General features: G+C 57.5%; 1 protein-coding gene and 1 long non-coding RNA gene across 8 annotated transcripts in view; both read left to right on the top strand.

Moving 5' to 3' along the window:
• Positions 1 to 26783, top strand: part of NBEAL2 (neurobeachin like 2) — a 45082-nt gene that overhangs the window by 1204 nt on the left and 17095 nt on the right. Inside the window, exons 2-24 of one of the 7 annotated variants that reach the window (XM_051806032.1) lie at positions 7126 to 7214; positions 8122 to 8286; positions 9652 to 9733; positions 11478 to 11599; positions 11684 to 11766; positions 14534 to 14619; positions 19044 to 19314; positions 20209 to 20315; positions 21269 to 21346; positions 21446 to 21529; positions 21650 to 21748; positions 22474 to 23045; positions 23134 to 23266; positions 23348 to 23467; positions 23547 to 23877; positions 23985 to 24067; positions 24174 to 24266; positions 24574 to 24745; positions 25211 to 25344; positions 25441 to 25600; positions 25671 to 25773; positions 26288 to 26441; positions 26566 to 26724. In XM_051806032.1, coding sequence (XP_051661992.1) covers positions 7126 to 7214; positions 8122 to 8286; positions 9652 to 9733; positions 11478 to 11599; positions 11684 to 11766; positions 14534 to 14619; positions 19044 to 19314; positions 20209 to 20315; positions 21269 to 21346; positions 21446 to 21529; positions 21650 to 21748; positions 22474 to 23045; positions 23134 to 23266; positions 23348 to 23467; positions 23547 to 23877; positions 23985 to 24067; positions 24174 to 24266; positions 24574 to 24745; positions 25211 to 25344; positions 25441 to 25600; positions 25671 to 25773; positions 26288 to 26441; positions 26566 to 26724 — 3480 coding nt within the window. Of the gene's footprint in view, positions 1 to 7125; positions 7215 to 8121; positions 8287 to 9651; positions 9734 to 11477; positions 11600 to 11683; positions 11767 to 14533; positions 14620 to 19043; positions 19315 to 19387; positions 19395 to 19505; positions 19513 to 19598; positions 19606 to 19864; positions 19872 to 20022; positions 20035 to 20120; positions 20128 to 20208; positions 20316 to 21268; positions 21347 to 21445; positions 21530 to 21649; positions 21749 to 22473; positions 23046 to 23133; positions 23267 to 23347; positions 23468 to 23546; positions 23878 to 23984; positions 24068 to 24173; positions 24267 to 24573; positions 24746 to 25210; positions 25345 to 25440; positions 25601 to 25670; positions 25774 to 26287; positions 26442 to 26565; positions 26725 to 26783 lie in introns of those variants that run through there. The other 6 variants (XM_051806038.1, XM_051806037.1, XM_051806036.1 and 3 more) reach the window with 6 other exon arrangements.
• Positions 384 to 2200, top strand: LOC127479355 (uncharacterized). Its single transcript, XR_007907537.1, has 3 exons — positions 384 to 421; positions 885 to 924; positions 1245 to 2200. It is a non-coding gene; the product is annotated as an uncharacterized LOC127479355 (long non-coding RNA).

Raw genomic sequence — 26783 nt, 5'->3', positions numbered from 1 at the left:
CACCCCAAAACAGTCACCCCAAAATACCCCAAAACGAAGCCTCCCCCTCTTTGGTGGGACACATCTGGGGGGGTTGTGCAGGGACAGGGGCTGTGACATCGGGGGGCATTGGTGGCACAGGGACAGGTGCCCCTGTGTCGGGGTGTCCTTGGCCATATGGGGACAGGTGCCACACCACTGAGGTGACCATGGTCACACAGGGACAGGGGCCACTGCACTGAGGTGTCTGTGGCCGCGTGGGGACAGGGCCACTACGTTGGGGTGTCCATGATCATATGGGGACAGGTGCCACACCATTGTGGTGTCCTTGGTCCTGCAGGGACAGGTGCCACTACATCGAGGTGTCCATGATCATATGGGGACAGGTGCCACACCATTGTGGGGTCCTTGGTCCTACAGGGACAGGGGCCACTACACTGGGGTGTCTGTGGTCACACGGGGACAGGTGCCACACCACTGTGGTGGCCATGGTCACACGGGGACAGGTGCCACTACATTGGGGTGTCTGTGGTCATGTGGGGACAGGTGTCACTGTTGAGGTGTCTGTGATTGTGTGGGGACAGGTGCCACACCATTATAGTGACCTTGGTCCTACAGGTGCCATTACATTGGGGTGTCTGTGGCCATATGGGGACAGGTGCCACACCACTGATGTGTCCATGGTCACACAGAGACAGGTGCCACTGCATTGAGGTGTCTGTGGTCACACAGGGACAGGGGCCACGACATTGGGGTGTCCATGATCATATGGGGACAGGTGCCATGCCATGGTGTCCTTGGTCCTACAGATGCCATTCCATCGGGGTGTCTGTGGCCATATGGGGACAGGTACCATGCCATTGTGGTGTCCATGGTCACACAGGGACAGGGGCCACTGCATTGAGGTGTCTGTGATTTTATGGGGACAGGGGCCACTACATTGGGGTGTCCATGGTCATGTGGGGACAGATGTCACTCTGTTGAGGTGTCTGTGATTGTGTGGGGACAGGGGCCACTACATTGGGGTGTCTGTGGTCACACAGGGACAGGGACCACTATGTTGGGGTGTCCTTGGTCACATGGGCACAAGTGGCACACCATTGTGGTGTGTTTGGTCCTACAGGGACAGGTGCCACTGCACTGAGGTGTCCATGGTCACATGGGGACAGGTGGCACACCATTGTGGTGTCCTTGGTCCTACAGGGACAGGGGCCACTACATTGGGGTGTCTGTGATTGTATGGGGATAGGGGCCACTACATTGAGGTATCTGTGGCCATATGGGGACAGGTGCCACACCACTGAGGTGTCCATGGTCATGTGGGGACAGGTGTCACTCTGTTGAGGTGTCTGTGATTGTGTAGGGACAGGGGCCACGACATTGGGGTGCCTGTGACCATATGGGGACATGTGCCACACCATTGTCATGACCACACTCCTATGGGGACACCTGTCACGCTGCAGGGGTGTCTGTGGCCTTGTGGGGACATGTGGCACACCTTGGAGGGGCTCATGGCTGTGTGGGGACGGGGGCCACTACACCTGTCATGAGCTGTAAGGTCATGAGGGGTCAGGTGCCACACTGTCCAGGTGTCCCTGCTCATATGGGGACAGGTGCCACACTGTCCAGGTGCCCACAGTTGTGTGGGGACAGGTCCCACAGCATCGAGGTGTCTGGTGTCTGTGGGGCCAGGTGCCACTATCCTGGGGTGTCTGGCCATATGGGGACAGGTGCCACACTGTCCAGGTGTCCCTGGTTGTATGGGGCACACGTGCCACACTGTTGAGGTGCCTGGGGTTGTGTGGGCACGGGTGCCACTACCTTGGGGTGTCTGTGGCCATACAGGGACAGGGACCACACCATTGGGATGTCCTTGGTCATACAGGGACAGGTGCCACAGTGTTGGGGCCTTTGGCTATGTGGGGACAGGTGCCACCATGTCAAGGTGTCTGTGGCCATACAGGGACAGGGGCCACCCCACTGAGGTCTTACAGGGACGTGTGTCCTGCCAGCGAAGTGTGGTGATCGCAGGGGGTCAGGTGCCACCCCTTCGAGGGGTCCCTGGTCCTGTGGGGACAGGTGCCACCCCTTCGAGGGGTCCCTGGTCCTGTGGGGACAGGTGCCACTCCCATCAGGTGTTTGTGGTCCTGTGGGGACAGGTGCCACTCCCTCAGGTGTCCCTGGTCCTGTGGGGGCAGGTGCCACTCCCTCAGGTGTGTGTGGTCACACAGGGGACACAGATGTCTGTGGGTGGCACTCCCTCGGGTGTGTGTGGTGGCCCGGGGACAGGTGCCACCTGTCAGGGTGTGCCCACTCCATGGGGTGGCCGTGCCACCTCTGAGGCGCACCGGGGACAAGGCAGGACCTCGGTGTCACCCCCCTGTCACACAGCAAAACCCTCTGGCCTTCACCGTGGTGATGTCCCCAAGGCCCTGGAGAGGACGAGGCAGGAGTGTCACCTCGGTGGCAGTGCCACCTCGATGGCAGCGCCCCTGTCGCTGTCCCCTCCCCGGCTGGTGACACCGGATGAGGGCAGCGCTCCGGGAACGGCCACGTTATCTCTGTGGCTTCAAAACGGGACACAGCGCGTGGCCCCGGGGGTGGCAGGGACGGGGATGTCCCCAGGGGTGGCAGGGACAGGGATGGCCCCGGTGCTGGCAGGGACAGGGATGTCCCCAGGGGTGGCAGGGACAACGATGTCCCCAGGGGTGGCAGGGACAGGGATGTCCCCGGTGCTGGCAGGGACAGGGATGTCCCCAGGGGTGGCAGGGACAACGATGTCCCCAGGGGTGGCAGGGACAGGGATGTCCCCAGGGGTGGCAGGGACAGGGATGTCCCCAGGGATGGCCCTGCCACGGCGGGGCCGTGCCAACCGTGTTGTCCCACCCCCCAGATGGGATGGCAGGGATGTGATCTCCCCGCTGTGACCCCGCGACCCTCGGTGGCGGGGAGGTGACAATGCGGTGACTTTGGCCCCGGCCCCGTTCCGGGCACTCCGTTGCTCCCGGCCCTGGCCCGGCATTCCCGGCCCGGCATTCCCGGCCTGGCATTCCCGGCCTGGCATTCCCAGGCGGCTCCGCGCTGGAACAGCCAAAGCCACCCAACAGGCTCTGCCAGCCGGGACCGGCTGGGACAGGCACCGACGGCTGGCACGGGCACCCGCGGGGACGGGGCGGGCACCGGGAATCTTGGGACACCGGGAATCTTGGGACACCGGCTCCAGGTGGGTGCACGGGGAGTTTTGGGATGTCAGCTCCAGATGGGCTCTCAGGGAATATTGTGGTGCTGAGAACGGGCAAACTCATCACTCCGTGGTTGGGGAGGGCAGGATTGGGGTTCTATTCCCAGGGAATACCGGGATAAAACGCTGCGTGCCGCCGTCGTGGCAGCGCCATCGCCCCTCGTGCCACATGGAATCTTGGGATGTCAGCTCCGGGTGTTGCACAGGGATTTTGGGATGTCAGCTCCGGGGGGGTGCACAGGGATTTTGGGATGTCAGCTCCAGGTGGGTGCTCAGGGAATTTGGGACACCAGCTGTGGGTGGGTTCTCAGGAAGTTTGGCCACCGGCTCTGGATGAATGCTCAGGGAATCTGGGGTCATCAGCTCCAGGTGGGTTCTCAGGGAATTTTGGGATGTGAACTCCCGAGGCATGCTCAGGGAACTTGGGACACTAATTCCAGGTGGGTGCACAGGGAATTTTGGGACACCAGCTCCGGGTGGGCGCTCAGGGAATTTTGGGATGTCAGCTCCAGGCGGGCACTCAGGGAACATTGTGGTGCTGAGAACTGGCAAACTCGTCACTGCACAGTATGGGGAGGGCAGGATTGGGGTTCTATTCCCAAGGAATACCGGGATAAACCAACCTGGTCACTGCCATGTGCCAGCATCATGGCAGTGCCATCGCCCCTCGTGCCACATGGAAACTTGGGATGTCAGCTCCGGGTGGGGGCACAGGGAATTTTGGGATGTCAGCTCCAGGTGGGTGCTCAGGGAATTTGGGACACCAACTCTGGATGAATGTTCAGGGAATCTGGGGTCACCGGCTCCAGGTGGGCGCTCAGGGAATTTTGGGATCTCAGCTCTGGGCAGGCGCTCAGGGAGCATCGTGGTGCTGAGAACTGGCAAACTCATCACTGCGTGGTGTGGGGACGGCGGGATTGGGCTTCTATTCCCAGGGAATACCGGGATAAACCACCCTGTGCCGGTGTCGTGGCAGTGCCATCGTCCCTTGCGGCCACGTGGAATTTTGGGATGTCAGCTCCGGGTGGCTGCCCAGGGAATTTTGGGAAGCTGGCTCTGGGTGGGTGCCCAGGGAATTTTGGGATGTCAGGTCCAGGTGGGTGCTCAGGGAATTTTGGGAAGCTGGCTCTGGGTGGGTGCCCAGGGAATTTTGGGATGTCAGCTCCGGGTGGCTGCCCAGGGAATTTTGAGAAGCTGGCTCTGGGTGGGTGCCCAGGGAATTTTGGGATGTCAGGTCCAGGTGGGTGCTCAGGGAATTTTGGGAAGCTGGCTCTGGGTGGGTGCCCAGGGAATTTTGGGATGTCAGCTCCGGGTGGCTGCCCAGGGAATTTTGGGAAGCTGGCTCTGGGTGGGTGCCCAGGGAATTTTGGGATGTCAGGTCCAGGTGGGTGCTCAGGGAATTTGGCCGCCCGCTGTGGGTGAGTGGGATACTGGCTGTGGATGAGTGCTCAGGGATTTTGGGATGTCAGGTCCAGGTGGGTGCTCAGGGAATTCGGGAAACCGGCCCTGGGTGAGTGCCCAGGGAATTGGGGACACCAGCTCCAGGTGGACGCTCAGGGAATTTTGGGACATCGGCCCCAGACGGGCGCTCCGGGAACATCGTGGTGCTGAGAACTGGCGAACTCATCACTTCTGCACTTCCCAGCTCCGCGGTGTGGGGAGGGCAGGACTGGGGGTCTATTCCCGGGGAATACCGGGATAAACCACCCCCGTGCCGGCGTCCTGGCGATGCCGGCGCAGCAGGACCTGGGGCACGGCCCGGGTGGGCACTGGGGGTCCCCTCACTGTCCCCCCGGTGTCCCCCCCGTGCCCTCCCGGTTCCCGGTGCCCCCGGCGCGGGCGGAGGAAGCGCCGTTGGGGCCGCGGGTGACTTGGCACTTCCTGACGCTCTGGGGCTTTTTCTTTTTTTTTTTTTATTTCTGGTGGCTTTGCACAAGCGGCAGCGGCGACAAAACGGGGGGGCCCTACAATAACACCCCAAGCTCCTCCCCCGGCCCTGTTCCGGCCGTGCCGGCGCGGCTGCGGCAGCGCCCGGGGCATGGAGGGCACCGGGCACCCCCGGGGGCAGGTACCGGGAGCATCCCCGGGGATGCGGCGCTCGGGGGGGAGCGGCAGGTTGGGGGGGGAGGCGGGTTTTTGGGGGGGAAACGGGCCGTGACGGGGTTGGGGTGGGGTTTGGGGGGCCCCTCGCGGTCCCCTCTGGCGAGGAGGGGGCTGGGGGAGGGATGGGGGACATTCCGTGCCCGGGAAGTTGGGAGCCGGGGGGGCTGGTCCTCGTGGGAAGAGGGATGTCCCCAAGGGGAGACGGTCCCTGCCGAGTGGGGACACCCCAGGGTGCTGCGTGGGGGACCCCAAGGTGTCACAGTGGGGTGCTCAGGGCTGTGGGGGACCCCAAGGTGTCACAGTGGGGTGCTCAGGGACATGGGTGACCCCAAGGTGTCGTATTGGGGTATTCAGGGACATGGGTGACCCCAAGGTGTTATATTGGGGTGCTCAGGGACATGGGTGACCCCAAGGTGTTATATTGGGGTATTCAGGGACATGGGTGACCCCAAGGTGTCACATTGGGGTGCTCAGGGACATGGGTGACCCCAAGGTGTTATATTGGGGTGCTCAGGGACATGGGTGACCCCAGGGTGCTGCTTTGGGGTGCTCAAGGACATGGGTGACCCCAAGGTGTCACATTGGGGTGCTCAGGGCTGTGGGTGACCCCAGGGTGCTGCTTTGGGGTTGCTGGAGACGTGAGTGACCCCAAGGTGCCACACTGGGATGCACAAGGCCGGGGGTGACCCCGTGGTGTCCCCTTGGGGTGCTCAGGGCTGAGGGTCACCCCAGGTTGATGTGTTGGGGTGCTCAGGTGCTGACGGTGCCACCTTGGGGTGTTCAGGGACGTGAGTGACCCCAAGGTGCTGCTTTGGGGTTTTTGGGGATGTGAGTGACCCCAAGGTGCCCCATTGGGGTGCTCAGGGCCGTGGTGACCCCAGGGTGCTGCTTTGGGGTTTTTGGGGGTGTGAGTGACCCCAAGGTGCCCCATTGGGGTTCTCAGGGCCATGGTGACCCCAGGGTGCTGCTTTGGGGTTTTTGGGGGTGTGAGTGACCCCAAGGTGCCCCTTTGGGGTGCTCAGGGCTGTGGTGACCCCAGGGTGCTGCTTTGGGGTTTTTGGGGGTGTGAGTGACCCCAAGGTGCCCCTTTGGGGTGCTCAGGGCCGTGGTGACCCCAGGGTGCTCTGGGTGGGGGTGCCCAGCCCGGGGTGAGTCGCTGGTGTCACCGATGTCACCACTGTCACCATTTGTTGCACAACCACGGGTGGTGTTGGTGGGGGGGGAGGCTCTGCCCTGATTGGCTGGTGCTGAATTTAGGGGGCAGGTGCTCTGTGAGCTGATTGGTCAGCGAGTCCACAGGTTGTGCTGCTCTCAATGCTGATTGGTCAAGAGCCTCACAGGTTGTGCTGCTCTGGCACCTGATTGGTCGGCAAGTCCACAGGTTGTTCTTACTCTGGGTTCTGATTGGTTCAGCATCCGCGCAGGTTGTGTGGCTCTGGGCTCTGATTGGTCAGGAGCTCTAGAGGTTGTGCTCATCTGGGCTCTGATTGGTCAACAAGTTCCCACAGTTTGCGCTGATTGGTCAGCAAGCTCCCACAGGTTGTGTGGCTCTGGATGCTGATTGGTCAGTGAGTCCACAGGTTGTGCTGCTCTGGGCTCTGATTGGTCGGTGGCTCCCAGCGGTGTGGTCACACCCTGGCCCCTATTGGCCAGCTGCTCCTGAGGGGGCGTGGCTTGATTTCTCTGGCTGCTGATTGGCTGATGGATGCAGGGCGGGGCTCGAGGTGGTCTGTGATTGGCCTGGGCGGGGCTCAGGGTGGTCTGTGACTGGCCGGTGGCTGCAGCCCCTCCCTGCCCCGCAGAAGGACGTGTCGTACCTGCAGCAGTGGCTGGAGAACTTCGTCATGAGCTTCGAGAGGGTCATCGCCCTGCCCTCGCTGGAGCCCCGCAGGTCAGGGACCCCCAGCACCCGGGGGACACCCCAGGACCCCTGAGGGACCCCGAACACCCCTGGGTGACACCCCCCAGCCCTCTTGAAGGAGCCCCCAGTAACCCCGGGTGACCCCTCCCATAACCCCTGAGGGACCCCCAGGATCCCTGCATGACCCCCAGCACCTCTGTGGGACCCCCAACATCCCTGCTTGACACACCCCTGGGGGACCCCCTCCATCACCCCTGATGGACACCCCTCCCAGCACCCCTGAGTGACTCCTCCCAGCACCCTTGGGTGACCCTCAGGACCCCTGAGAGACCCCACAGCACCCCTGAGTGACCCCCCCCAGGACCCCTGAGAGACCCCACAGCACCCCTGAGTGACCCCCCCCAGGACCCCTGAGAGACCCCACAGCACCCCTGAGTGACCCCCCCAGGACCCCTGGGTGACCCCCAGAACCCCTGAGTGACCCCCCCCCAGGACCCCTGGGTGACCCCCAGAACCCCTGAGGGAACACCTCCCTGCACCCCTGGGTGACACCCCCCCAGTGCCACTGAGGGGACCCCCCAGGACCCCTGAGAGACCCCCCAGCACCCCTCCCTGCCCCCCAGGACCCCCGGGTGACACTCCCAAGCACCCCTGAAGGACCCTCAGCCATCCCTGGGTGACACCACCCCCCTCCCAGCACCCTCGAGAGCCCCCCAGTGACCCCCCCCCGGCACCCCTGGGTGCTGTGTGCGTGACACCCTCTGTGGGGGGGGTGCTGTCACTCGGTGTCACTCACCCTAAATTCGGGCTTTGCCAAATTTGGGCTCGTCCTGTCCCGGCTCCTCCGCCCCCGGTGGTTTCCCCCATCCGGTGTGAGCCGGGGGGGTGCTGTGGGGGCTGTGGGGGCCGGGGGGTCACATCCTGTGCCCCCCCCCAGGCCGGAGGAGGCGGTGTCGGAGATCCCGGTGCTCCCTCGGGAAGTGCTCCAGGTGCTGATCCAGAGGCTGGGCCAGAGCGTGGCCCTGATCCCGCGGGAGGAGGGCGGGGGGGCCGGGCTGGGCCAGGCCCTGCTGCTCCTCAAGTTCTTCAGCATCATCTGCAGGTGGGTGACACCCCCCCCGAGGTCACCCCAACACCCCCCCGAGGTCACCCCGACCCCCCCATCGCCCCCTCCAGCCTCCCGTTCCCATTCCAGTCGTTCCCGTTCCCATCCCAGAGCAGCAGGATCCGGGGCAGCCCCACGGGCGTTGAGGGGACCCCCCAGCTCTTGGTCCTGTGCCCCCCCCCCCCAAAAGGGAAGACCCCCCTCTTTGAAGGGACCAAACTGGTCCCAAACTGGTCCCAAAGCATTGTGGTGTCCTGTGGGATGTGCACACCCTGCTCCCAAAAAGCATGGCATCCCAAAAAGCAACAGGGGCCTTTCCTGAGGTGCATCACCCTCCCCCCAGGAAATCCCAAAAGACAACATTCCTCCCCCAAAAAGCACATCATCCCCCCCCGAAGTGCATCCCATCACCCCAAAACACAGGATTTACCCCCCCCCAAAATCATGTCGCCCCTCCCAAAGTGCATCATCGTCCCCCTAAAGTTCATCAACCCCCCAAAAAGTGCATCATCCCCCCCCTAAAGTGCATCAGATCCAGGACAGGATCTGATTTACCCCCCCAAAATCATGTCACCCCTCCCAAAGTGCATCATCATCCCCCAAAAGTGCATCATCCCCCCCTGAAGTGCATCCCATCACCCCAAAACACAGGATTTGCCCCCCCCAAATCATGTCACCCCTCCCAAAACTGCATCATCCCCCCCTAAAGTGCATCAGATCACCCCAAAACACAGGATTTACGCCCCCAAATCATGTCACTCCCCCCAAAAGTGCATCGTTGTCCCCCTAAAGTGCATCCCATCACCCCAAAATACAGTAATTACCCCCCAAATCACAGCATCCCCCCCAAAGTGCATCACCCCCCCAAAGTCCAGCATCCCCCAAAACACAGCACCCCCCAAAGGCGGGTCATGAGCCCCCAAAACACAGGAACCCCCCGAAGCCCCTCACGTCACCCCAAAACACAGCATTTACCCCCCCCAAATGGCAACATCCCCCTGGAGTCCGTGACTTTGGGATCCCCATGAAATCCCAGCATCCCCCCCAAATCCCAGCATCCCCCCCAAATCCCAGCATCCCCCCCCAAATCCCAGCATCCCCCCCCAAATCCCAGCATCCCCCCCCAAATCCCAGCATCCCCCCCCAAATCCCAGCATTCCTCCCCAAAATCCCATCACTCCCCTCCCTCCAAAGTGTCAAATCCCCCCAAAAAAGTGCCCCGCCCCAAAACACGGCGTTTACCCCAAAAAACACGTTCTTTACCCCCCCAAATCCCCTCTGCCCCCCGAAATTTTCCCATCTGCCCCCCTCCCAAAGCCCCTCCCGAGGGGAATCCCCCGCTCCCGATGTTTTCTTTCCCAGGAACCCGGAGAACATCCAGGGGGACAAAACTCCGGGATTCCTGGCCGAGGTGCTGCGGCTGCTGCGGGTCTGCGGGGACAAGGTGGGCACGGGGGCCGGGGGCACTTTTGGGGGCAGGGGGGCACTTTAGGGGGGGTGATGCGCTTTGGGGGGGGTGCTGTGATTTGGGGGATGCCGAACTTTGGGGGTGATGCTTTTTAGGGGGGTGATGCTGGGATTTAGGGGGGTAAATCCTGAGGTTTTGGGGTGATGGGATGCACTTTTTTGGGGTGGTGATGGGTTTGGGGGTGGTGCTTTTTGGGGCAGCAATGCTGGGATTTGGGATGTACATCCTGGGTTTGGGGGTGATGAGATGCACTTTTGGGGCTGATGTGCTTTGGGGGGAATGATGCCCTTTTGGGGGTTGTGCTGTATTTTGGGGGTGATGCTGGGATTTGGGGGGTAAATCCTGAGGTTTTGGGTGATGTGATTTGAGGGGGGATGCTGGGATTTGGGGGGTGATGGGATTTGGGGGGTGATGGGATTTGGGGGGGATGATGAAGTTTGTGGGGGGTACTGTGTTTTGGGGGATGCTGAACTTTGGGGGTGATGCTTTTTAGGGGGGTGATGCTGGGATTTAGGGGGGTAAATCCTGGGTTTCGAGGTGATTGGATGCACTTTTTTTGGGGTGGTGATGGGTTTGGGGGTGATGCTTTTTAGGGGGGTGATGCTGGGATTTGGGATGTAAATCCCAGGTTTGGGGGTGATGGGATGCACTTTTGGGGTTGATGTGCTTTGGGGGGGAATAATGCACTTTTGGGGGTTGTGCTGTGTTTTGGGGGATGTTGGACTTTATGGGGGATACTTTTTAGGGAGGTGATGCTGGGATCTGGGAGATAAATCCTGGGTTTTGAGGTGATTGGATGCACTTTTTTGGGGTGGTGATGGGTTTGGGGGTGATGCTTTTTAGGGGAGTGATGCTGGGATTTGGGATGTAAATCCTGGGCTTGGGGGCGATGGGATGCATTTTTTTCGGGGAGATGATGGGTTTTGGGGAGTGATGTGCTTTTGGGGGGGAGGGTAATGATGCAGTTTTTTGGGGGGAATGCTGTAATTTGGGGGAATGCCGGATTTCATGGGGGGTGATGCACTTTGGGGGGGTAAATCCTGGGGTTTGGGGGATAAAACCTGGGGTTTGGGGTGATGTGATGCCCTCTGGGGGGCAATGATGCACTTCTGGGGGATGCTGGAATTTGGGGGGATGCTGGAATTTGAGAGGGTGATGCTTTTGGGGGGGACGATGCACTCTGGGGGTGATGCTGCAATTTGGGGGGTAAATCTTATGTTTTGGGGTGATGGGATGCATTTTAGGGGGCTGATGTGCTTTGGGGGGGAATGGTGCACTTTTGGGGGGGCAAATCCTGTGTTTTAGGGTGATGTGATGCACTTTTTAGGGGGGTGATGTCTTTTGGGGCAGGATGCTGGACTTCCTGGGGGGTTATGCAGTTTGGGGGGGGGGGGATGACGTTTTGATTTGGGGGGGATTCTGTGATTTGGGGGGTGGGGGGGTCAACCCCGTGTTTTGGGATGACATGAAGCATTTTAATGGGGGAACGATACAGTTTTTGGGGGGATGCTGCAGTTTTGGGGGGTCGCTGGACCTCGGGGGGGTGATGCCGTGATTCTGGGGGGGGGGGGGTTAACCCCTGCGTTTTGGGGCGGAACCGCTGCCCTGAGTGTGCGATGCTGCCTTTTGGGGGCGATGCCGCGTTCCCCGGGGGGGCTGAGCCAGAGGGGGATTTTTTTGGGGGAGGACGGGGGGTTATTCCCTCTCCTTTTCCCGGCAGCTGCGGGATGTCCCCGAGGAGGAGCGGGCGCGGGAGCAGCTGGAGAGCGGGATCCTCCACGCGCTGCTCCTCTGCGAGGGCTTCTTCGACCCGCACCAGACCTGGCGGCGGCAGCTCCGCGGGTGAGCCCGGCCCCAAATCCCGCCTCCATCCCAAAATCCCGCCCCACATCCCACTGCTTCACCCCTCTCTCTCTCTCCTTCCAGGGAATTCATCAGCTCCAAGGAGAAGAGCAAATACAAGTTCGCCCCCGCCCCTTTGCCCCCCGAGTTCGGCGCCTTCTTCCAAGGTAAAGGGGGGCTGGGGTGGGGATGGGGGCACTGTGGGATCCATAGGGATCCAGGGATAGGGATAGGGGCACTGTGGGATCCATAGGGATCCAGGGATAGGGATAGGGGCACTGTGGGATCCATAGGGATGGGGAATATCCAGGAAATGTATAGGGGCACTATGAGATCTATAGGGGTGGGGAATATCCAGGGATAGGGATAGGGGCACTGTGGGATCCATAGGGATCCAGGGATAGGGATAGGGGCACTGTGGGATCCATAGGGGTGGGGAATGCTCAGGGATAGGGATAAGGGCACTATGGGATCCACAGGGGTAGGGAGTGCCTAGGGATAGGGCCACTGTGGGATCCATAGGGATGGGGAATATCCAGGGATAGGGATAGGGGCACTGTGAGATCCATAGGGATGGGGAATATCCAGGAAATGTATAGGGGCACTATGGGATCTGTAGGGGTGGAGAATGTCCAGGGATAGGGATAGGGGCACTATGGGATCTATAGGGGTGGGGAATATCCAGGGATAGGGATAGGGGCACTATGGGATCTATAGGGGTGGGGAATATCCAGGGATAGGGATAGGGGCACTGTGGGATCCATAGGGATCCAGGGATAGGGATAGGGGCACTGTGGGATCCATAGGGATCCAGGGATAGGGATAGGGGCACTGTGGGATCCATAGGGGTGGGGAATATCCAGGGATAGGGATTGGAGCACTATGGGATCCACAGGGGTAGGGAGTGCCTAGGGATAGGGGCAGTGTGGGGATCCATAGGGATGGGGAATATCCAGGAATAAGGATAGGGGCACTGTGGGATCCATAGGGATGGGGAATATCCAGGGGATAGGGATAGGGGCAGTGTGGGGATCCATAGGGGTGGAGAATGTCCAGGAAATGTATAGGGGCAGTATGGGATCCATAGGAGTGGGGAATATCCAGGGATAGGGATAGGGGCACTATGGGATCTATAGGGGTGGGGAATATCCAGGGATAGGGATAGGGGCACTGTGGGATCCATAGGGATCCAGGGATAGGGATAGGGGCACTGTGGGATCCATAGGGATCCAGGGATAGGGATAGGGGCACTGTGGGATCCATAGGGGTGGGGAGGTAGAGGATCCTGGGGCAGGGATGAGATCCAGGAATATGTGTAGGATCCATGGGGAGATGCAGGATTCAGGGGCAGGTATAGGATCCAAGGGTAAATAAAGGATCCTACACCTGCTCCAGGTCATCCTGTACCTGTCTCTGGGAATATGGGATCCTATACCTGCTCCAGGATTGTTATATGACTCCAGGGCAAATATAGGATCCTATACCTGCTCCATGATATCCTGTACCTGTCCCTGGGAATATGGGATCCTATACCTGCTCCAGGATTGTTATATGATTCCAAGGGCACATATAGGATCCTGTACCTTCTTCAGGTTATCCTATACCTGTCCCTGGGAATATGGGATCCTGTATCTGCTCCAGGTTATCCTATACCTGTCCCACAAATGTAGGATCCTATACCTGCTCCATGATATCATAAACTTGTCCCTGGGAATATGGGATCCTGGACCTGCTCCAGGATTGTTATATGACTCCAGGGCAAATATAGGATCCTATACCTGCTCCATGATATCCTATACCTGTCCCTGGGAATATGGGATCCTGGACCTGCTCCAGGTCATCCTATACCTGTCCCACAAATGTAGGATTCTGTACCTGTCTCAGGATTGTTATATGATTCCAAAGGCAAATATAGGATCCAATACCTGTCCCAGAATATCCTATATCTGCCCCACAAATCTAGGATCCTGTACCTATTCCAGGCAACAGGAGCAGGATCCTACAGCAGGAATGAAGTCCTGCACCCCCCAGGAACCCACAAAAATCAACAGAAAGGGGATTTTTGTTCCGGGGAAGCCCCAAAAACCCCCTTTTGGAGGCAACAACCGTTGCAAAAAATCCCCTAAAACTCCCCCCACCCCGTAAAGCCCCAACGGACCCTGATTTTTGAACAAACCCCCATTTTGGGGGGACAAAAATCCCTCATCTGGCACAGCCAGAGCTGGGAAATTTGGGGCATCTTCACCTTCTCCATCATCACCAAGGGCCAGCACCAGCGTGGGGTGGATTTGGGTTAAAAGGGAATTTTTTCCCTATTTTTGGGGGTACAAAGGAATTTTCCCCTATTCTTTTGGTTTGAAAAAGAGATTTATTTTTTTTTCCCCTATTTTTGAGGGTTGAAAAAGAATTTTTACCCTCTTTTTTGGGGGTAGAAAATGGATTTTTTCCCTGTTTTCTGGAGGTAGAAAAGGGATTTTCCCCCTATTTTTTGGAGTAGTAAAGGGGTTTTTTCCCCCTTTTTTTTTGTAATACAAAGGTAATTTTCCCCTATTTTTCGGAGTTGAAAAGGGATGTTTTTCCTTATTTTTTGGCTTGAAAAGGGATTCCCCCCCCCCGTTTCTTGGGTTGAAGAGGGATTTTTTCCCTATTTTTCAGGGTACAAAGGCAATTTTTTCCCTGTTTTTCAAGGTACAAAGGCAATTTTTCCCTATTTTTTTGGTTTGAAAAAAAGCATTCTTTCCCTAATTTTTTGGCTTGAAATAAGCATTTTTTCCCTAGTTTTTTCGAGTTAAAAAGGAATTTTTTTCCCTATTATTTTGTGTAGAAAAGGGATTTTTTTTTTCCTTATTTTTGGGGGTAGAAAAGGAGTTTTTCCCCAATTTTTTTTTTGCTGTTGACTCCTCAGATTAACCCATTCCCTCCTCATCCCCACAGAGAGTTTCCAAGCAGGAAAGCAGCTCCCTGAGACACTCCAGCTCCGACTGCTCCATCTTTTTGGAGCCATCCTCTCTGGCTCCAAGGTAATGCTGAGGAGGGGGAGAATTGGGATCATCACTAAGTTAAATTATTAGGTTAAATAAAATAATTCAATTAAATAGTTGTTAAATAATTAGATTAAGTAAAATAATTCCATAAAATAATGAAACCTAGCAATCAGATTAAGTCAAATAATTCAATAAAATAAGTAAGGAAAAAGATTAGATTAAAAAATTAAATTAAATAATTAGATTAAATAAAATAATTCAATAAAATAGTTAAGTTAAATAATTAGATTAAGTGAAATGATTCAATAAAATTATGAAAACTGGTAATTAGATTAAATAAAATAATTCAATAAAATAAGGGAAAATATTAAATTAAAAAATTCAGTTAAATTATTAGGTTAAATAAAATAATTCAATGAAATAGTTGTTAAATAATTAGATTAAGTAAAATAATTCCATAAAATAATGAAAACCAGTAATCAGATTAAGTCAAATAATTCAATAAAATAATGAAAACCAGTAATTAGATTAAATAAAATAATTCCATAAAATAATGAAAACCAGTAATTAGATGAAGTCAAAAAATTTAATAAAATAATGAAAACCAGTAATTAGATTAAATAAAATAATTCCATAAAATAATGAAAACCAGTAATTAGATGAAGTCAAAAAATTTAATAAAATAATGAAAACCAGTAATTAGATTAAATAAAATAATTCCATAAAATAATGAAAACCAGTAATTAGATGAAGTCAAAAAATTTAATAAAATAATGAAAACCACTAATTAGATTAAGTCAAATAATTCCATAAAATAATGAAAACCGGTAATTAGATTAAATAAATTATTCAATAAAATAATGAAAACCACTAATTAGATTAAGTCAAATCATTCCATAAAATAGTGAAAACCAGTAATCAGATTAAGTCAAATCATTCAATTAAATAATTAACTTAAATAATTGAATTAAGCAAAATAAATAAATAACTAAGTAAAATAATTCAATTAAGTAAAATAATTCAATTAAGAAAAATAATTAAATTATAGGAAGGTTTGAAGTTCCATCCTCCAGCTCTGGGATGGAGGATAGAAAACTCTTGGATTCATAAATCCGATCGGAAATAAGTTTTAATTAACGCAGCAATTAAAAATCAGTGTGTAATCAATAACTCCAAAATTGGCTTTAAATCAGTTTACCCCCTCGGGGGTCGGGTGGGTCAGACCTGGAGCCCCGAAGGCCTCGGGTTATCTCAGCTCCAGGGTTTGATGTGGCACTGGGCTCCACAAATCCCATCCCTTCCCATCTCCATAAATCCCATCCCATCTCCAGCTCCATAAATCCCATCCCTTCCCGGCTCCATAAATCCCATCCCTTCCCATCTCCATAAATCCCATCCCTTCCCAGCCCCATAAATCCCATCCCTTCCCGGCTCCATAAATCCCATCCCTTCCCGGCTCCATAAATCCCATCCCTTCCCATCTCCATAAATCCCATCCCTTCCCAACTCCATAAATCCCATCCCTTCCCAGCTCCATAAATCCCATCCCTTCCCAGCTCCATAAATCCCATCCCTTCCCAGCTCCATAAATCCCATCCCTTCCCATCTCCATAAATCCCATCCCTTCCCAACTCCATAAATCCCATCCCTTCCCAGCTCCATAAATCCCATCCCTTCCCAACTCCATGAATCCCATCCCTTCCCGACTCCATAAATCCCATCCCTTCCCAGCTCCATAAATCCCATCCCTTCCCAGCTCCATAAATCCCATCCCTTCCCAACTCCATAAATCCCATCCCTTCCCAGCTCCATAAATCCCATCCCTTCCCAACTCCATAAATCCCATCCCTTCCCATCTCTGGCTCCATAAATCCCATCCCTTCCCATCTCTGGCTCCATAAATCCCATCCCTTCCCAGCTCCATAAATCCCATCCCTTCCCAACTCCATAAATCCCATCCCTTCCCAGCTCCATAAATCCCATCCCTTCCCATCTCCACAAATCCCATCCCTTCCCAGCTCCATAAATCCCATCCCTTCCCATCTCCACAAATCCCATCCCTTCCCAGCTCCATAAATCCCATCCCTTCCCAACTCCATAAATCCCATCCCTTCCCAGCTCCATAAATCCCTTCCCATCTCTGGCTCCATAAATCCCATCCCTTCCCAGCTCCATAAATCCCATCCCTTCCCAGCTCCATAAATCCCATCCCTTCCCATCTCCATAAATCCCATCCCTTCCCAACTCCATAAATCCCATCCCTTCCCAGCTCCATAAATCCCATCCCTTCCCAACTCCATGAATCCCATCCCTTCCCGACTCCATAAATCCCATCCCTTCCCAGCTCCATAAATCCCATCCCTTCCCAGCTCCATAAATCCCATCCCTTCCCAACTCCATAAATCCCATCCCTTCCCAGCTCCATAAATCCCATCCCTTCCCAACTCCATAAATCCCATCCCTTCCCATCTCTGGCTCCATAAATCCCATCCCTTCCCAGCTCCATAAATCCCATCCCTTCACATCTCCATAAATCCCATCCCTTCCCAGCTCCATAAATCCCAACCCTTCCCATCTCTGGTTCCATAAATCCCATCCCTTCCCATCTCTGGCTCCATAAATCCCATCCCTTCCCATCTCTGGCTCCATAAATCCCATCCCTTCCCATCTCCATAAATCCCATCCCTTCCCAGCTCCATAAATCCCATCCCTTCCCATCTCCATAAATCCCATCCCTTCCCAACTCCATAAATCCCATCCCTTCCCAGCTCCATAAATCCCATCCCTTCCCAACTCCATGAATCCCATCCCTTCCCGACTCCATAAATCCCATCCCTTCCCAGCTCCATAAATCCCATCCCTTCCCAACTCCATAAATCCCATCCCTTCCCAACTCCATAAATCCCATCCCTTCCCATCTCCATAAATCCCATCCCTTCCCATCTCCACAAATCCCATCCCTTCCCAGCTCCATAAATCCCATCCCTTCCCATCTCCACAAATCCCATCCCTTCCCAGCTCCATAAATCCCATCCCTTCCCAACTCCATAAATCCCATCCCTTCCCAGCTCCATAAATCCCTTCCCAGCCCCAGCTCCATAAATCCCATCCCTTCCCAGCTCCATAAATCCCATCCCTTCCCAGCTCCATAAATCCCATCCCTTCCCATCTCCATAAATCCCATCCCTTCCCAACTCCATAAATCCCATCCCTTCCCAGCTCCATAAATCCCATCCCTTCCCATCTCCATAAATCCCATCCCTTCCCATCTCCATAAATCCCATCCCTTCCCAGCTCCATAAATCCCATCCCTTCCCATCTCCATAAATCCCATCCCTTCCCAGCTCCATAAATCCCATCCCTTCCCAGCTCCATAAATCCCATCCCTTCCCATCTCCATAAATCCCATCCCTTCCCAGCTCCATAAATCCCATCCCTTCCCAGCTCCATAAATCCCATCCCTTCCCATCTCCATAAATCCCATCCCTTCCCAACTCCATAAATCCCATCCCTTCCCAGCTCCATAAATCCCATCCCTTCCCAACTCCATGAATCCCATCCCTTCCCAACTCCATGAATCCCATCCCTTCCCGACTCCATAAATCTCATCCCTTCCCAGCTCCATAAATCCCATCCCTTCCCAACTCCATAAATCCCATCCCTTCCCATCTCTGGCTCCATAAATCCCATCCCTTCCCATCTCTGGCTCCATAAATCCCATCCCTTCCCAGCTCCATAAATCCCATCCCTTCACATCTCCATAAATCCCATCCCTTCCCAGCTCCATAAATCCCAACCCTTCCCATCTCTGGTTCCATAAATCCCATCCCTTCCCATCTCTGGCTCCATAAATCCCATCCCTTCCCATCTCTGGCTCCATAAATCCCATCCCTTCCCATCTCCATAAATCCCATCCCTTCCCAGCTCCATAAATCCCATCCCTTCCCATCTCCATAAATCCCATCCCTTCCCAACTCCATAAATCCCATCCCTTCCCAGCTCCATAAATCCCATCCCTTCCCAACTCCATGAATCCCATCCCTTCCCGACTCCATAAATCCCATCCCTTCCCAGCTCCATAAATCCCATCCCTTCCCAACTCCATAAATCCCATCCCTTCCCAACTCCATAAATCCCATCCCTTCCCATCTCCATAAATCCCATCCCTTCCCATCTCCACAAATCCCATCCCTTCCCAGCTCCATAAATCCCATCCCTTCCCATCTCCACAAATCCCATCCCTTCCCAGCTCCATAAATCCCATCCCTTCCCAACTCCATAAATCCCATCCCTTCCCAGCTCCATAAATCCCTTCCCAGCCCCAGCTCCATAAATCCCATCCCTTCCCAGCTCCATAAATCCCATCCCTTCCCAGCTCCACAAATCCCATCCCTTCCCATCTCCATAAATCCCATCCCTTCCCAGCTCCACAAATCCCATCCCTTCCCGTCTCCCGACAGCCCAACGCGCTCCGGGCGGTCACCCCGGGGGCCGTGGAGGTGCTGCTGGGGGTGCTGCAGCGGGGCGGGCACGGGAATGCCCCCGGAATGCTGGAGGCCACGCTGCGCTCCCTGGTGTCCGTGGTCCACGTCCTGCACGGCTCCAGCCCCGGCTCCGGCCCCGTGTCCCTGCGGCTTCTCCTGGACGGATATTTCAGGGTCCTCAACTCCCACCTCCCCGCGGCGCCGGAGGCGGCCGGGGGGCTCCTGGACCTGCGGGTGCTCATGCTGGGTAGGTGCTTTGGGATGGGGTTTGGGATATGGGATGGGGCTGATCCATGCTCCCCATTGGCCTGTGGGTGCTCATGCTGGGTAGGTGGTTTGGGATGGGGTTTGGGATGGAGTTTGGGATGGGATTTGGGATGTGGGATGTGGGATGTAGGATAGGGCTGATCCGTGCTCCCCATTGGCCTGTGGGTGCTCATGCTGGGTAGGTGGTTTGGGATGGGGTGTGGGATGTGGGGTGTGGGATGTGGGGGGGGCTGATCCGTGGTCCACATCGGCCTGCAGGTGCTCATGCTGGGTAGGTGGTTTGGGATGGGGTTTGGGATATGGGATGTGGGATGCAAATGGGACTGATCTGTGCTCCCCATCAGCCTGTGGGTGCTCGTGCTGGGTAGGCAGTTTGGGATCGGGTGTTGGATGTGGGATGGGGCTGATCCATGGTCCCCATTGGCCTGCGGGTGCTCATACTGGGTAGGTGGTTTGGGATGGGGTTTGGGATATGGGATGTGGGATGCAGATGGGACTGATCTGTGCTCCCCATCGGCCTGTGGGTGCTCATGCTGGGTAGGTGGTTTGGGATGGGGTGTGTGATGTGGGATGGGGCTGATCCATGCTCCCCATTGGCCTGCGGGTGCTCATGCTGGATAGGTGGGTGGTTTGGGATGGGGTGTTGGATGTGACTGGGGCTGAACCAAGGTCCCCATTGGCCTGCGGGTGCTCATGCTGGGTAGGTGGTTTGGGATGGGGTGTGGGATGTGGGATGTGGGATGTGGCCAGGGCTGATCCATGCTCCCCATCAGCCTGCAGGTGCTCATGCTGGGTAGGTGGGTGGTTTGGGATGGTGTTTGGGATGTGGGATGTGGGATGTGGCCGGGGCTGATCCGTGCTCCCCTCCGCACAGACGCCATCCCGGCCATGCTGAGCTGCGAGGACCGGCCGGTGCTCCAGGCCACCTTCCTGAGCAACAACTGCTTCGAGCACATCATCCGCCTGCTCCAGAACAGCACGGTACGGGATGACTCCGGGATGACTCCGGGATGACTCCAGGATGGCCTCTGGCCTCGGCTCCAGCCTCGCCGTTCCTGGCTCTGACTGATCCCGGGACAGGGTGGGATGTCCTTGGTGACGCCAGGGTTGGGCCCCTTCACCGCCATCCCCACCCTTCCTGGTTCTAAAGGATCCTGGGATAGGGTGGGATGTCCCCCTTGGTGACATCTTCATCTCCATCCTCACCCTTGCTGGTTCTAAATGGTCCTGGGACAGGGTGGGATGTCCCCCTTGGGGATGTCTTCATGTCTTCACCTCCATTCTCCTCCTTCCTGGCCTTCAGTGATCCTGGGAGAGGGTGGGATGTCCTCCCCCTTCTTGGTGACACCAGCATTGGGCAACTTCATCTCCATCCTTTCCTGGTCCTAAATGGTCCTAGGAAAGGGTGGCATATCACCCCTTGGTGACATCCTAATCTCCATCCTTACCCTTCCTGACCCTAAATGATCCTGAGACAAGGTGGCATGTCACCCCTCCCTTGGTGACACCCGGGTTGGGCACCTGCACCTCCATCCTCACCCTTCCTGGCTCTAAATGATCCTGGGAAAGGGTGGCACGTCCCCCTTAGTGACACTTTCATCTCCATCCTCACCCTTGGTGACACCCTTATCTCGGTCCTCCCTGGCTCTAAATGATCCTGGGACAGGGTGACATGTCCACCCCTCCTTGGTGACGCCAGAATTGGGCACCTGCATCTCCATCCTTTCCTGGTTCTGAATGATCCTGGGACAGGGTGACATGTCCCCCCTTGGTGACACCTTCATGTCCCCCCTCGCCCTTCCTGTCCCTCAGCGATCCTGGGGCAGTGTGGCTGTGCTGCAGCAGCTCCCATGGGGTGGGGCCCCTCCAAACCCCCTTCCCTGTGTCCCTGTGTCCCTGTGTCCCTGTGTCCCACTCCCCCCCGTGTCCCACAGCTCTACCTCGGCAGCTCACAGGAGGCGGGCGAACCCCGGGACGAGGTTCCCACACGGAGCAGGGATGGCCTGCAGCAGGTACAGGGTGGGGCCGCCCCATAACCCGACCCCCAGGCGTGGTGGGGTGTCCCCTCCACCCCGGGGCTCCGCAGCCCCACCGTTCCCGTGTCCCCGCAGGGCGGTGCCGGCGGCTCCGACGCCATCGCGGTCCACGCCCTCGGCGTGCTCACGGCCATCATGAGCAACTCGCCCTCGGCCAAGGTGGGCAGCCAGCCAGGGGACACCCCGAAAGCACATGGGTTGGGGTGTTGTCACCTGCCCGGGTGGGCCGGGGTGGGAGCAGCGGGTCCCGCGGGGTCCCACGTGTCCGTGTGCTTGCAGGAGGTGTTCAAGGAGCGCATCGGCTACACCCACCTCTACGAGGTGCTGAGGAGCCAAGGGCAGCCCACCCAGCGCCTGCTCCAGGAGCTCCTCAACATGGTGAGCCTTCCCACTTCTCCTCCCTGCTGGGCACTGGTGGTTCCTGGCAGATCTCAGCCCCCCCTCCTCACCCCTCAGTTCTCTCCACCCACCTGGGTTCCCATCAGCCTCATCCCAAGGGGTCTTGGGGTCATCTTTAGGTTGGAGTCATGCTCAGCTTTGGGGAGTTTGGAGCCCTTCTGGATGTGGAACTGCTTGTTCTGGTGCTGCTGGCCACGGGAGGGTCTCCAACGTGCTTCATGCATGAGGGTCTCCAACGCCTTTGATGCATGGGGGTCTCTGAGATCCTTGATGTACGGAGGTCTCCAAGAATTTTGATGCATGGAGGTCTCCAAGAATTTTGATGCATGAGGGGTCTCCAAGACCCTTGATGGCTGAGGTCTCCAAAACTATTAAATGCATGAGAGTCTCCAAGAATTTTGATGTATGAGGTGTCCAAATCCTGGATGCACAAGAATCTACCAAATTCTAGATATACAGGATCTCCAAAAGCACTGATGCACAAGGTCTCCAAAACTCTTGATGCACAGGGGTCTCCAAGACTCTTGGCAGATGAGGGTCTTGATATACTGGATGCATGGGAGTCTCCAAGGGTTTTGATGCACAGGAGTGTCCAAGGGGTTCGATGCACAAGGTCTCTGCTTCCAGCCCAGGGTGGCCTGGGGGATGATCCAAGCCTCTCCACAGGGTCGGAGCAGCTCCAAACTCCTCTCATGTTCCAACAGGCAGTGGAGGGCGACCACAGCTCCTTCCCGGTGCGTCCCATCCGCAACGAGCAGCCCCTGCTGATCCTGCTGGCCTGGCTGCCGGCGCTGGAGTGCCGGGATCTCCAGGTCTTCCTGTCGGGGTGGCTGCGGCGGCTCTGCGAGGCCTCCCTGCCCAGCCGCCTCACGTGCGTCAAGGCCGGCATGGTGGGCTCCCTGCTGGGCGCCCTGGGCACCGAGCCGGCGCTGCCCACTGCCTGCTCCCAGAACCTGCTGGAGCTGCTCCGGGCGCTGGGCAGCCTGTCCATCCGGCCCGGGGAGCTGCGGCAGCTGCTGCGGCTGCTGCGGCACGAGCGGGGCCGGGGGCCTCATCCCTACGTGTGTCCCGTCATCCGGGCGCTCTCGGGCATGGCCAGGGCGGAGGGGCCCCCCCGGGCGCTGCAGAGCTTCGACCTGAGCCCGGGCATGGCGGGGATCATGGTGCCCACCATCCAGAAGTGGCCCGGAGGGGCCTTCGCCTTCCACGCCTGGGTGTGCCTGAGTGAGGAGGAGCCGGAGCCGCCGGCGAGGCCGAAGAGGAGGCAGCTCTACAGGTGATGGTGGATGGAGGGGCTGGGAGGGGCTGAGGTGAGGATGAGGAGGGGTGGCACCACCATCCCCACCGTGTTTCTCCTCCGCCAGCTTCTTCACGGCCGGGGGGACGGGCTTCGAGGCGTTCTTCACCGCCGGCGGCGTGCTGGTGGTGGCCGTCTGCACCAAGAAGGACTACATGACCGTGGCCTTGCCGGAGTTTGCCTTCAACGACTCGGCTTGGGTGAGCGTCGTCCCCGTCCCTGTCACCACCAGGGGGGCAGTGAGGCCACCGGGGTGCCCTGACCCCCCTCCCTGCCCCCAGCACTGCGTGGACATCGTGCACGTCGCCGGGCGCCGGCCCTTCGGCCAGAACGTCGTCAGCGTCTACGCCGACGGGCACCTGCGGAAGACGGCGCAGCTCCGCTTCCCCTCCCTCCACGAGGTGAAGGACCCCCCCCCGACCTAGCCAGACCCGTCCCTGTGGATGATGGGGGGCTGAGCAAGACCCTTCTGCCTTCCAGTCCTTCACCTCCTGCTGCATCGGCTCCGCGGGGCACCGGACCACCACCACGGCTGCCACGGCCACCAGCCACCCGCCGGCACCCCACGGCCCGGAGCTGGTCTTCCCCTCACACCCTGTGCTGGGACGCTCCCAGTCTGTCCCTGCCACCCTCGGCCCCCACTCTTGGACCCCCACTCAGCTGCCCACGGAGGGGGTGGTGGCCACCACGGCGGCCGGGAGCCAGGACATGGAGTGGGGCAGCCCCACCTCCCTGGAGGGTCACCTGGGCTCCGTGGCCATCTTCTGTGAGGCTCTGCAGCAGGCGCAGGTCAAGGCTCTGTTCTGTGCAGGTACATCAGGGTGGGACATGGACATCTGGGGGATGTCCACAGAGGTGCTGGTGGCAACCAGGCTCTCCTTCACCGTGTCCCAGCTCACCCCAGTCCTCCTCTCCCAGGCCCGAATGTCATGTCACCATTTACACTGGAAGGGGACCTGGTGGAGCTGAGCAGCAAACTGCTGCTGTACTACACCCCCCAGGTGAGGAGAGACACCCCCCCCGGGGACAGGGACAGTGCTGCGAGCCCCTGTGCCCTGAAGGACATCTCCAGGAGCACGGGGATGCTCCCATGGTGCTCTCCTCTAGGCCTGCAGGAACAACATCTGCCTGGACCTCTCTCCCAGCCACGGCCTGGACGGGAGGCTGACGGGGCACAAGGTGGTCAACTGGGATGTCAAGGTATGGTGGGCACAGGGTGACACGTCCACCCCATGGCATGGAGGCAGGTGGGGCCCTCCTGGGCTGCAGGCCCAGGGCAGGACACCCACAGGGTGTTGGTTGGACCCTGCAGAGACTCTGCATGTGGTGTTGGGTCCACCAAGGACCTGCATGACCCGTGGGTCCCCTGAGGACCTGTCTGCCCCATCCAGGGTGGGCACCGTGGTGGTGTAGGGGAACAGGTGACTTTTGGGGACTCCAGGTGGCTGTGCAACCTCCTCCTCCAGCGCCCAGCAAGACCTCTCCCCTCTGTCCCTCCCTCCCTCAGGACGTGGTCAACTGCGTGGGTGGGATGGGAGTGCTCCTGCCCCTGCTCGAGCAAGTGGTGTCCAAGAAGGAGGAGCCCGAGGATGAGGAGGAGACCAATGACTTGGTGGGGCCAGAGCTGACGTCCTCCAGGAACGCCCAGGGCATGCTCATCCCGCTGGGAAAGTCCTCAGGTGAGGAGTTCAGGGTGTGGAGCAGGAGTCAGGTGGTTGGAGGTAACCACGGTGCCGTGGAGGTGTTCCTGGTGTCCACCACAGACAGGAGAGGTCTTGCCTGAGGCACCACAAGGTGTGGGGGTAATGAAGAAGGCACCTCTGACATTGTTATGACCCAATTAGTCATGAACAAGCAGTTCTGGGAAGGTGAGGATGGCTCCAACCACCTCTGGGTTGCCTCTGGGTGGAGTCTTTGATGTCTCAGAACAGGGCTGGGTCTGTCCAGGAGCCTTTGGCACGAGTGGAACGTGCTTCCTCCTGACACCCAGCTGCTCATTCCCAAGCTCAGAGCAACAGAGGTTTCCACCTCCATAAATGTGAGGAAAACAGGAGAATGGGGTGAAATTGGAGAGCAGAGTTGGTGGTGGGGTCTCCGGGAGGGTGTTTGGGTGGGCCCAGGGCTCACAGCTCTGTGCCTTGCAGAGAACAGGCTGGAGAGGAACAGCGTGGCAGCCTTCCTGCTGCTGGTGAAGAACTTCATCCAGCACCACCCCGTGAACCAGGAGAGCCTGGTGCAGTGCCACGGGCCGGCCATCATCGGGGCACTGCTGCAGAAGGTGGGGGAGCTCCCAAAACTCCATCCTGTGATCCCCGGCGTGGTTCCCCAGGGGGTGGCAGGAGTACAAATGTCCCCTCCCTCCCTCCCGTGGCAGGTCTCCGGCGCTCTACTGGACATGAGCACGCTGGTGGCCTCGCAGATCCTCATGGAGCAGGTGGCCTCCGAGGGCAGTGGGCTCCTGCTGCACCTCCTGTACCAGCACCTCCTCTTCGACTTCCGCATCTGGAGCAACAGCGACTTCGCCGTGCGCTTAGGTGGGACCGGGGGCTGGGGGTGTCCCCCGTCCCCACCCACCCCCAGGCCCCTCACACCTTCTCCCTGCAGGCCACATCCAGTACCTGGCCAACGTGGTCAAGGACCACAAGCAGCGCATCCGTAAGAAGTACGGGGTGCAGTATGTCCTCGACTCCATCCGGACCTACTACGGGTGAGCCGCGGGCCGGGCCGGGACTGCGGAATGCTGGTGTGGTGGGGGGAATGGTGGGCTTCCCCCCTCGGAGCTCCAGTGGGGGACAGACACCATTTTCTAGGGGTAACATCCCTCCTTCTGGTGTGGGAACATTGTGGGGGCAGGATCTTCCGCTCCAAGTGGCCACATCCCATCCCCAACCCTGTGTCTGGCTCCCAAATCCATCCCCAACCCTGTGCCTGGCTCCCAAATCCATCCCCAGCATCTCCCTCAGCCACCAACAGCGTGGTGGCTTCTGTAACAAGTTGATGCCCTTCTCTTGTTGTGTTGCTGCATGTCTGTGGTACTGGGGGTGCTCACCCCCTGCAGAGACCCAAAAGCCTGGGGCAGACATTTCCCATGGGCCAGAAGATCCCTGGATGTCCACGTGGGGCTACCCTGGAGCTCCTCAGGCTTCATGGCAGGATTTGGGACGGTGCTGGTGCTGGGTGACAACGTACTGAACATGTCCCCGTATGTGTCTGTCCATCAGCACCTCCAGGGAGAAGACCACGGCCACGGATGACATCAAGACAGTGCAGACATCCCTCTTCAGCCTGGTGAAGGATTTCTTCTGCCGGAGCTTCTCCGGGGAGGAGATGCAGAGCTTGCTGAGCTACCTGGCTGGGGCCCAGGACGAGCAGCAGGTTCGTCACCGAGCCACCCTGCTCCCCAGACTCCTCAGTGTGCTGTGGGCTGGGCTGGCACAAGCCACTGAGGTCATGGTGGGGCACTTGGAGGGCAGTGGACAACCAGCGCCGTGTCCTGCAGGTGTGTGGGGCGCTGGAGGTGATCCACAGCCTGCTGAAGGGCTCACCTGCCCAGGAGCAGCTCTTCGCCTTCCTCTTCGAGCCGGGCCAGGTGGAGGTTCTCTTCTCACTGCTGGTGCAGAAGAAGTTCTCGGATGAAGTGCGGGAGAGGGTCTTCAAGGTAAGGCGGGTCCCCGGCGCCGACCTCTCGCCGTCCCCAGCGAGGTGACACCTCTCACT

The sequence above is a fragment of the Manacus candei genome, unplaced genomic scaffold (assembly GCF_025592945.1).
Source record: "Manacus candei isolate 608988 ecotype Guabito, Panama unplaced genomic scaffold, ASM2559294v1 h1tg000066l, whole genome shotgun sequence".
Classification (NCBI taxonomy): domain Eukaryota; kingdom Metazoa; phylum Chordata; class Aves; order Passeriformes; family Pipridae; genus Manacus; species Manacus candei.
This window is presented reverse-complemented; position numbering and strand designations above follow the sequence as displayed.